This window comes from Ictalurus punctatus, chromosome 15 (genome assembly GCF_001660625.3).
Source record: "Ictalurus punctatus breed USDA103 chromosome 15, Coco_2.0, whole genome shotgun sequence".
In the NCBI taxonomy this organism is placed as follows: domain Eukaryota; kingdom Metazoa; phylum Chordata; class Actinopteri; order Siluriformes; family Ictaluridae; genus Ictalurus; species Ictalurus punctatus.
Genome location: NC_030430.2, coordinates 10560526 through 10572641, shown reverse-complemented (window position 1 = coordinate 10572641; position 12116 = coordinate 10560526). Strand labels below are relative to the sequence as shown.

Here is a 12116-nt window from a genome sequence, read left to right as displayed (position 1 = left end):
TAATTAGTGCTCAAAAAGTGAGAGTGAGAAACTTTGGTAGTCAATACACCAGCCTTCTGCTGAACATTTTTCAGCTGGCAGAAAACAGAGTTCATCCAGAGATATTTATCAGGAAGTCTGTTCAACTGCCTTTGCCCAATCAGTGTTCTGCTCTATTCTGCTCCACCTGTGCGTCATTCTGTCGGGTCATACCGGCCGGTGTAAAGGCTCTATAAGAAGCATTGAGAACACACCATACTAAATTACTTATGAATGCACCTTGGCCCATATTACTCATGTTGACTAACAGAATTTTCCAGAATTATAATTACTTATATTGATTACTTATTAAACTAATGACCTAACTCACTTGTTATGAAATGTTTTATGCTTTGTATAAGAGGTATTGAAACTGTGGGACACGGCAGGGATGAGGTGCAAGAGGAAAAATACCAAACATTTTGGAAAAAAACACTGGGCATAAGAGTTAATTTTTTTTCCACTGCATAGTACTGTAAGCAGATGAGCCAACTGAGATTTGTGCAAGGTGTTTTGAACTCTCCGAAATTAACTGGCAAACTGGGGAAGCCCCGCCCTACCTACCATTGTACACTAGTAATGTTTTAGCCTATAATTTTGCAAATAATGTTCATGTGAACGATAACTGGACAGTGATTAGAAAATGCTATTTGTTTGATTTGCTTTTAAACTACAACCACAATGGATCGATGACAATCATGTAATAACGGAGCATTGGAAAATTTCCAAGGTACCGAGTGAGTTTCGGACTGATCTCTACTCACCTGTGACGGCATCATAGAACTCGTCCTCATTGTTCATTGTATTGTCGGACAGCCAGCGCGAGCCACTAGAACATGGTTCCTCAAGGATGCTTGACTGATGTTCCTGACTGCACGGCTTCCGCTCCAACTCCACCTGTAACAGGTAAATATGCGTCAGCACGACGATAAATCAAACAGAAATAGCGATACACGATGCCTTTTGTACACCCCTTACATTCATTTCGATTTTAGAGTACACAGAACTGCTGGATCTGGATCATTTGTGTAATTTGCGCTTCCAAGCATCACTTTTACTACATGCACAACAATTCATTTTAGGAAATAGTGAGTCTCCTCCCTTAGGCAGGTATTTTGGAACATGCATGCTAGAAAACTGATCTTTGGACTCCATCATCACCCAGTACACGCCGGCCTGTGTGTCTGCAACTGATGGACAGATAAGCTAACAAGAGCGAAGAACATTATGTGGGCCTTGATTCCTGTAATCAAACCTTGCGATAAGGCTTCTGCTAAGAAAACAATTTAGCACGTCATCTTGGAGGAATCCTTCCTTCTGCTTTATTAAAAGTAACTATGCATGCATATAAACCTTTGAGTATATCTGCATTTGTTTTTTGGTCTGGTGAATATCACTGGTTGCCAGATAAGCAAGTAAGCATGTATTTATACATGAACAAGTAATGTCTTTATACGAGGACAAATGCTGTGTATAGATAAAATCATACTGCTCTACTACAACATTGTAGTAAATCATACATTAAGTGCAGACAATAATAATAATAATAATAATAATAATAATAATATTACAGAAATGGATGTGTTCTGTAAACTAGGGGTTGGTGATTTTACAAAGATATATCACGATATGTGAAGACATTTTGTTGATGCACTATATGCATTACAACATATAGGTTTACCAGCAAAGCGGTAGCAATGCATATAAAAACAACCGTGGCCAAGTTGATTTCAATGATACTTTTACTTAAATGTTTACAAAAATAAATGCTTTACGACTGAAAAGCAGGAAAGATTATTTTTTTAGTCTGTAAAAATGACCGTTCACAGTTTTAAAGATTCAGAACAAACTTTTGCATAAAAATCAACTGTTTCCAATCAGAGTTGTAATTGTTATTATTAAAAAATATATATACTAGAAAAAGTTATTTCAATATCTCAGGACATTGGATTGTGACATAATGCATCATGGAACCAATATCACATTATTCCCTGGCCTTAGTTACTCAAACCCAATTTAATGGTGCTAAATACTTCTCTGAACAGCACGGGAGGTCTAATGACAGAGCGTGAGAGAGACACCATCATGTGGTGCAGAGCATCAGATGAAACATCTCCAGAGATGCATTCTGAGATAAAGCTTTCGACGACAGGATTGTGTGAACCGTGTTGGGCTTGAACTCTGAACCCTAGTAATATTTCTAAGCTGAATGACTGAGCTTGATCATGTTAGATATACAGTGTAGGTTCATGTGAGCTCTCGTGTTCAGTGGGTCCATCAACTCTGAAAAGCAGCTGATAGAGGCGCTATTTGCCAGCGAAGGAGCCTATTTTTTGAATAACCACCAACAGGTACTGTATGCTGTGTCGAGATAAGACGTATCCGATGCTGTCTTGGATTTAACGCTACACGGTGTCCTGGCAGGAGACATGGTCATAGTGTTCCAACAATCCAAATGGTTTTGCTGTGTATCAGTAAAGAAAACCACAGAAAACAGATAAACTATATAAACTGATCCCTCTGCTAAACACAAAAGCACAGAATTATGGGACTGCCCTTGGCAGGAAAGAATACATGCCTTGTTATGATAGTGATAATGAGTCTTTATTTATCACATACATATGCACAGTGAAATTCTTCTCTTCACATACCCCAGCATGTCAGGAAGCTGGGGTCAGAGTGCAGGGTCAGCCATGTACAGCACCCCTGGAGTAGAGAGGGTTAAGGGCCTTGCTCAAGGGCACAACAGTGGCAGCCTGGCAGTGCTGGGGCTTGAACCCCCGACCTTCCGATCGGTAACCCAGCGCCTTAACCACCAAGCCACCACTGCCCCACAAAAAGGTTTTTTTTTGTTTTTTTTTAAATCCCAATAATATACCTATAGTGTACACACAATTCTAAGTATATGCAAACTTCAGGCCAATGATGTAGGACACATTTTATAACACATAACCCTGCTAACCTTAACTGATTTCAGATGTCATGATACAAGGCTGATTGTCACTGCACAACTAATTCACAGGTTTAAAGGCTAAAGATCAGGCTTACCCACTCACAAACAAAGAGAAATGACTCTACAAGATATCAGCCCAGGTGTCTGTTCAGTGGAGCCACTTATGGCCAGGCACGACAAAAATAACGGGCACCAAAAGACAATGGAGCATTAATGTGGCTACAATGGGATGGAGATCAGTGCTGAATGTTTGACGTTCTCCGAATCCTGATACATTATTAACACTGAAGTTTCAGTGATTGTAGCATGATTAGAAATTCAACTTGTAACATGATTAGAAATTCTGGTGCTAAATTGTTAGCTGGTGCCACCCCACCTCCTCCATTTTGTCTGCTGTACTGACATCACAGGAGGACGTTGCTAGCACTGTTACATTGGTATTTAATTGGAGAAAGGTTTCAGCGAGATCAAACCTACGACATTGTCAGCTTTAACTCTTAGTTCCTAAAAACAAGCGAGAAAAAGCTTTTGTTCCTACTCACCATTGTCCAGCGACATTCAATTTCACATTAATCAGGAGTCCAATGTAGACGTAGTATGAACAGAGAAGTTCAAGAAAGCAGTGCAGCTATACGAGTCACGGCAGAGAATCGGCTCGGCTTGTTAGCAATATACTAGATGACGAGCACGATGATGTCGATGCATTATCAGTATAAATGTGGAAGCTTTTGAAACTGTTTATGCATGTCCTATGTCCAGGTGAGGAGGCGAGAGAGCTGAACAAAATAAGATCTGCATGTTTCAATACATCACTGGTTTTCACAAACAGACTTGGGAACAGTTTCTTCCAATCAGTTGTCAGCCTTCTGAACTCTGAACTTAGGCGCTGAAATGTACACCCCACATTCTGACCCATATAAAAAACAATTCATGTGAATAACCTCATTGGAAATATATTTGCTGAAAATAATGTTGACATGTTCAATACTTATTTCCCCGACTGTACTCGGTGCTTTAATAGCTTACCCCTAAACCACCCACATCTCTGCCATGCAGTTTATCTTAGTATTCGGAGCTCTGCGTGGATGAGTAAAACTCGATCGGAAACCGAGTCCAAATGCCCTGTCGAATGACACCTGGCTAAATAAACCCAGCCTCAGCAGTGTGCAGGTGCTGCATTGTCTGTCAGGTCGAAACACAAGAGGCCTCGTTTGAACCTGGAGGGATGAGCAGCTTCTACCATGCGTCAGTTTGCGCACGCTAACAAACACACACAGAACCTAATCTCAATTCCAAACATCATGAACTTCACACTGTCACTGCGATCACAATGTTGCTTAATTCAGAGAAATGATCACTCCCACGCTGTGTGGCAAAGCATGTGCTGCTACAGTAGGAGCTACAGAGTACTGAGCTTTTGCGGTCCGTTTTAATATTTTTGATCTTTATACATCTAAATTACATCTGTTGATCACACAAATATGAGTATCACTGGGGACAGGAGGAACGTTCGAATACAGGAAATGTGGGGAAATGTGTTGCTTGATTATGCATCCAAATCCACACACCCAGGCCAATTACATTTTCCTCTTTTATGGACACTTTAATAATTAAACTAGGAACGTCTCTAGTGTAGGACCTCAGCACAAAAGATCATAAGCATAAGATCACCCCTTCACATGAGCCTTAAATCATGATCCCCTGTGTGCAGACTTTGGGGCACCAAGCCAATGACAGCTCAAGGCTGATTGCTGGGATTTCAATGTCTTGTGAACAATGGATGATCCCTCAGAGATTAGCAAACCTCTCCTCAAACTCATTGATCTAGGCCACAGCTGATAACTTTGGGAAAAGAGGGGGGTGACTCACCTAAACAGGCCCCAAGGACAATCAACACAGGCAAAGCCCTATGTTCTTTTACTCATTTGACTTTGACACAGTCCTTAGCACTCCAACTGAAACAGGACACCTCATATATTCAAAAAAGACCAAGGACTGCAAGAATAATACAATACCAACTGAAATTGTCCATTTTCTTCAGTGTGTTGCCTTGTAATTATCATGCTTGTAACCTCAAAGTTGCATTTAGACATGTGATTGTTTAATATGCATGAGTATGATTGATAATGAATATAGGTGTGCGATTAATTATTAGTCATGTGTTAACAGTGGCCAACATATGTCATATTTGGTACGTGTGTGTTCCTTGTGTGACCTCCTGAAAGATGGGAGTAAGGAAACTCGGGCAGCAGGTTGTTAGGTATGTACCAACATTTGGGACTAAAAGTTTGATTCACACTCTATAAAGGAAGAAAAGAGAAGGAATGAAATTATGTGACCACAAAGACAATGGACTGAGTAAAGTCATGGGCAGAGAATGTAGCTACACCCCACCCTAACTTCATGCTGATCGGAGTAAAAGCTTTCAGGTTCCGCCCAGCTCGGAAGAGTTAAGACCCTTGGACACCATGGAAACAATGAGTCTCTCTTCTACCAACGTTTTTCAAAAGGTACTCCCCAGTCAACATCTTCAGGGAGTCCTCATCAACTAACAACAGCTGCAAGAGTCTTCTTCAAACCCACATCTTAAGGAGCTCTCTTCAACCAGCAGCTTCCAGGAGTTCTCCACTCAACCTCTTCAGGAGTTCTCTCTTCAACGAACATCTGCAAGAGGGCTCTGCAATCAACGTCTGTCTGAACTGGTTTTGGCAAGGCTTCCTAACTCCAGTCGTGAAAGAACCAGAAGAATTGCCGCCAAGCCTACGAGACCCCACTCCATTCACCATTCTGAGTGGTCCTCCTAGACGCCGCTCAAAAGCAACCAGACCAGTTGAAGCTGGTGTATTTAATAGAGCCCTTCTAAAACGAAGTGAAAATGAAATGAATTGTTGATGGTTCGTTCAGGTCAAGGTCTAAGAACAGCGTACAGTGTTAAAACTAGGGAGCCATTCATTCTCCATCAAAACTACCTTCACCCCCTTCGTTTGTATGTGTGCGTGTGTGTTGATGTGTTGGTTTAAATTCTGTGTATTCGAGTAATTTAATAAGGTCTCGTCTGATTTTAATAGCAAATGTCTCGTCTATATTTAAGATTTATTGTCTTAAGTTGTCCGATCTTGTTACTGTGCTCATAATTCATGTTTAACATCAGCATATTATTACCAGTAGCCACAGGATTAATATCCTACCAGACTTAAGATATATTAAGGGACATTCGTCCAGTTGATCAGCTGTTGAAATATTACGTTTGCACATGTCCCCATTTTTGAGCTCAATCTAACAAAAGGAAAAGCTAATTTTCCCAACACTAGTCAACTTTAGCACATGCACCTATACAGAGCAACTTACAGATGTACGCTGAAGACTACCAAAAAACATATCCTCACACTAGTACAAATAGTATATGGTCTAAAAATACTATAAGGCTAAAACCCTGTTGCACAGGAGGAGTTGTTTTTTTTTTTTTTTCTTTAATTGCACTACGGTTGAAATGTATATTCATCATCACAACTATAGGGAACTGTATGGGAAGAACACGTCGCCTTTCCCAAAAGAAAATTGCTGATTCAAGGCCCGTGCTGCAATGAAATCAGTCGTCCTGACCCAGGGTGAGCATGTACAGCGTGCGTATGTGAGCTTGGATGGCAAGTAAACCTGTATGAAAACACGCTTGCTAAGTACCAGAACTAGCCTCTACTGATTTACTTCATTTATGTCCTTACTCGAAAAGATACACAAACATCTACAACCTGCAAATGAGGCAGTGCTCCCATTCACTTGAAATAGGATGAGAGCGTGAATAACCATTGTAATTTAAAAAAAAAATAAAATAAAATAAAAAACCCTACACAATTCCAAACATATAAGATGAACATGTGTGATTAACTATGCACATGAACCATGTACAGTGATGAAAACAGGGTTGCATAAGCACAAAGGTCAGGACTGTTCCTGTTACAAAGTCAACCGAAACTCTTGCACAAAACACTAGACTGACACTCTCTGTTCACACTCCTTCAAATCACATGCCGACTTTTATACACAACTGTGTCACATAAATCAAGCTTAGGGTACGCACATGACGAGGCATAGCATGAATCAGCAAGTTCAGGCACAAGACATTGATGCACAGACAACTGTACACACCTTCAACCTGACAGACCTGCCCACCCATATACCCACACACACACACACACACACACACACACACACAGGGTGCAACATTAATCCTCTCTGGAATATTTGTGGACCATACCCACCTCTCTAAACCTGCCTTTAACACTTATCAGCAACAGGAGTGCACACTGGGAACTTGAGGAACAATGAGGTGCAAGACACAATTGACCTGCAGGACTGAGCATCACAAGTGACAGTTTGATGCTTCAGTATTTAATATCACTTTTAGGTTTAAGAGCATGGTGGTACAGCAGGTAGCACTGTCACCTCACAGCTCCAGATTCTCCAGTTTGATCCTGAACTAGTGTTAATGTCTGTGTGACATTCTGCATTGTTCTTCCTGTGTTTGAGTGGGTTTCCTCTGTAAGTGATTTGGCAACTCTGAATATTGTGTTTGTGTGTGCGTGTGCGCGCATGGTACCCTGTGATGGACGAGTGTCCCATTCAGGGTGTATTCCCACCACATGCCAAGTGTTCCTGGGATAGGCTCCAAACCCACAGTGACCCTGACCTGGATAAAGTGCTTACTGAAGATGAATGAAAGAATCTCAAAGTTGAAAACTTCAGTCATTTAGAAGCTCCACCTGAGTTTCAGAGTCCTCTGGAATATAATACTGGGGTCACTAGGAGTTCATTTAAAGCGTCATGAAACACTAAACTACATTTTCTGAGATTTTAACAGAGGCGTTTGTGTCGCACATCAAAAAAGATATTAGCATCTGTTAATTTTAATTGTAGGAGAAAACTGGTTCATTTTGAGCTTTTTTTCCCCCACTATTTCCGTCTTTCAGGTTTAAAATCTCGTCCTGTCACAGGAAGTGACATGGCAATGTACTATAGTACTTCGATGACGTGTCAGTATCTCATAATTATTCATGAGCCTGCATGTTCTTATCCTATGTGAAGATGCTGTCTCTTAATTATTCATGACAGCACGTGGTGCTATCCTACAGATGTAGTAGATGAGAGGCGTTCAAATGGGTCGGAGGTGTTTGTTTCAGTGGTGTAAGAGTTCGAGTGCGTTTTCTCGGGAGAGCTATGAGAATTGGAGAGAGTTGGACGTAGGACTTGCTCATGAAAGCAGTTTGCGTCTACACAATGATGCGGTACTAAGTCCCGAGGACTTTTCTATCCCTTCAAATGAGGTACGTGTCTAATTTTTAACCACGAAAGGTTTACTTGCGTTTTGAGCTAATTAAATCGCTTAAAGCTCCACGGCCATCGCGTACAAAACTATGCAATGAGAGTCCAAGTTGAAGGGAAGAGCCTTCGCCCTTTATTCATGAAAAGCTTGAGCCTATTAGCTAGCTACCATTCCGACACTTCTCCCATCCGCACTGCTGTGTTATGTTTTCCTCCATAGTCAAGCCAGGGACTAATGCTTCAAATAGATAGGGTAGAGGACCTGCACTGCTATCTATTGCATCTCCATTTAGCCCTGGGGATTCAGGAGGAGAGAAGTCCTCCGCCTCATCTGCAAACTTTGTCACTATCCATCTTTATTGTGAGTGTTCTGAAGGCTCACCCCCTCTTCCTCTCCTGCCTTTCCCTGCCACGCGCCCTCGCGCTCCCTTCTTCACACAGCCATCCACGCCCATTTAAACTGCATTTTTCAAAAACATTGAGAGGTAGACTTGAGCTGAAAGAAGGAGTTTTCATGACCCTTTAAAAACATTCACTATTCCAAATTCGGAAGTTTAAAGAAGACGCTCACAATAATAAAGCATTAATACTTAAGACACATAATGTACTTGATATTTATTAGTGCAGCATTTACACAATCAGGTACAGGAAATGGAGGTAAAGCAACTCCACCCTATGAGACACCCTGCAATAAACCAAGGCTGGGTGATAAGCTGATAATATCAAGCTCATGATAAATTACATCCCAATCAATTTTATGAGAGATCAGTTTTATAGGACAAACCGGTTGTAATAAGTGGCTGCTCTCTTTTATTTTGTTCTTTTTGTATGTCAGTTGAGTTTTCAGATGTTAAAGCGCACCAAAATGGTTTTGAAACGTGCTTAATTTTGTTTTAGATGTCTCATACAACAGATTTACATGCATCCAAGGTCAAAAAAACACTTTAATGTGCTCATAATTTAAATTGCAGCATCACCTTTTCCCCCCAATTTCACAAACGACTCATTAAAAGATCCGTACTAAAGGATTCATTCTAAACTCCTCCTTTCAGAGAGCATACTCTGCTCTGATTGGTCAGATATCCCAGTCTGTTGTGATTGGTCTACACCTGTCAGCGTGTTTCAAAAAGGAAACGCCCACTACCATAACGACTTTCAGCTCCGTCTATCAGTGAGCAGCCGAGGAAGTCCAGAGGCGGGGCTTTTTGTTACAAACCTAGGCAGGTTAGTACAGGAAGTAAGCCTGGAATTATTAATGACTCGATTCAGCTGTTCAGAAATGGTTCCTTCTTTTAGGAGTCAATAACTGTCTTGCCATCTTTGGTGTTCCACCTCAGCGTCAGCCTCTGAATCATAAAGAAGCTAGTGTTGTGGCTTTTGCATCGTTACTTGCTCAGTGCAGAATATTGCTGTCTTGGACCTCTCCACAAACCCCTCTATATCAGTCTGGCTTAAAGATTTAATGCTCTTTTTAAAACTTGAAAAAATCAAGTATAACATCAGAGGCAGGGGTGAATCAGTTTTGGGAAAATGGAAACAATTTATTACCTACTTCAATGATGTACGCACCCTGGAGGTGGATTGAGGAAAGGTAGACGGTAAATACTAATCATCTTGGCTCCCCCTTTTTATTTATTTGTTTGTTTTTCTGCTTGTTTGTTTGTTGTTGTTGTTTGTTTCCCCTTTCTTTCAGTTTTGGCTGTGATTATTTTGTTGGGGATGTTGGATGGGGTGTAATAATAGGTAAAATGCGATTTTCCAATAAAAATTCTATGATTAAAAAAAGAAGTCAATAACTGTCAAGTGCTTTGATTTTGGAAACTTTGCAGACTTTTTTTTTTTAATATTCAAACAGCTCTATAATACACTACATGAAAGGTAATATTTGAAAATAATAAATAGTTGCACTTTAAATTATCACTGAACTTAGTACTTCAAATAAAATAAATAATAATAAAAAAAATCACACACATGTCAACTCTGAGTCAAAACATCTGAAATAAAAAAAGGTCCCATAATAAGCTAGAATATTATTATACATATTTGAGTTTAATATTTAAAGCCCTGACCTAAGATATGCTGAGCTGATGGCTGTTATATTAAATACCAGCAAGGTCCTTAAACTGCTGTATGGGCAGTATCATGATTATCTTATGAGTCACTCTAAAGACGTGTAAAAAAAAAATAAATAAATAAAACTACAAACAAGTCATGTTGTAGAAATGAAGATGTAATATGAAATAAATTCACAAGTGAAGCCGGTTAAATTACCACTATCCACAACAACCGAGACAGTAACAGCGCACAGCTGCAGCAGAGAGTTTGTAAGGTAATGCTGTTTATAAAAGGAGAGCGGATCAATACGAACACTCACAGCATATAGTCACTAGAGTTCAACAACAAGCAGCAGCCTGAGCTTTCAGCTAGTTATCTCGCTAGCTGTGCTAATGTAGTTTCGCATCACTCCAGTTCAAAGCAGAACGTATTTAACTAATAATGCTAAACATTACAGTAAATAACAGTAAACGTCTCTCTGTCGCTTCTACACAGCAGCGGATGCTCGCATCAGCAGTGCTAAAGCGCGATAGCTAAAGCTAAACAGCAAGCTAACTTACAATCTTCTGAGAGTTCTGAGGGTTCAGACTGACAGACATGGTTTATCTGCTCGTGCGCTTTTAAAAACCTCAACACAGCTGAAGTGGAAAAGTCAGATAGTTCATTTCCTACCTGTGCTGATTTGAACGCGATGTAGTGCAGCGCCTGGTTCACACTGAATCGCACGGAGTGCTGGGACGCTAACGCAGTTGACACAGAGACGGAAGTGACTGAAGTAGGCGGGTTCACTGACAGGCGGATTGGCCAATCGGATTCGCTGGACTTTGTCGCCTGACATCATTCGGGCTACGTCACAGTGTGCGGTAGTGATAAACGGAACGATTTAGGGCGGCGCAGTGGGCAGTGTTCCAGCCCAAGGGTCTCGGGTTCAATACTGAGCTCGGGTTAATGTTTGTGTAGAGACTCACATGTACTTCCTGTGTCCGTGTGGGTTTTCTCTGGATTCTTCAGTCACCTCTCACCTCAAAAAATGTGCCAGTGGGTGCATACTCTACTTTAAATTGCCCCTAGGTATGAAGGTGTAACCAGTCTCTGCGATGAACTGGTGTCCCATCCAGGGCGTACTGTATTCCCATCATGTTTCAGTGTGCCCATGATAGGCTCTGAATCCATCCCTGAACAAGTTTTACCAGTTAGGTGACTTCTACATTCAAGTTCATCCATCTGTGTGTTTTTGGGCCGGATGGTAATGCAGCAGTTAGTATTGCCGTCTCACAGCTCCAGGCTTGGGTTACTGCCAGTGTGGAGTTTCACATGTTCTTCCCATGTTAGATTGGGATTCCTCTGGGTTCCCCCGAGAGCTGTGTGTGAATGTGTGTTTGTGTGTGCGTGATACCCTGCAACAGACTGGCATCCTATCCAGGGTGTGTTCTCACCTTGCATCCCAGATCCATTTGAAAGCTGATCAGGATGAGGTACTTACTAAAGCTTTTGTCAGGCAAGTCACATCTACATACAAGTTCATCTATTTGTTTTTGTTCTGATAATCTCTATTTTTGATATCATCAATAATTTGTTACATTGAGCTATAATGAAGTCACATAAATCCTGAAAACTACTGCCATGACTGATTGTATCGTATAATTGATGCATTATTAATGAGAGATAAGTTTGTCCTGTGTGTATGATCCTTCTTGTTAATAATGTAAGCAGGCATCACTGATACACGCTTCTCTTCTTGTGTACAACAAATAGAGCGGCACACCATGAC

General features: G+C 40.9%; 1 protein-coding gene across 1 annotated transcript in view; it reads right to left on the bottom strand.

Moving 5' to 3' along the window:
• Nucleotides 1-11112, bottom strand: part of osbpl2b (oxysterol binding protein-like 2b) — a 29386-nt gene extending 18274 nt beyond the window's left edge. The window contains exons 1-2 of the mRNA XM_017487725.3: nucleotides 11018-11112; nucleotides 783-915 (exon numbers count right to left, since the gene is read on the bottom strand). Coding sequence (XP_017343214.1) covers nucleotides 783-819 — 37 coding nt within the window. The 5' untranslated portion in view covers nucleotides 820-915; nucleotides 11018-11112. The remainder of the gene's footprint in view (nucleotides 1-782; nucleotides 916-11017) is intronic.
• Nucleotides 11113-12116: the final 1004 nt, after the last annotated feature.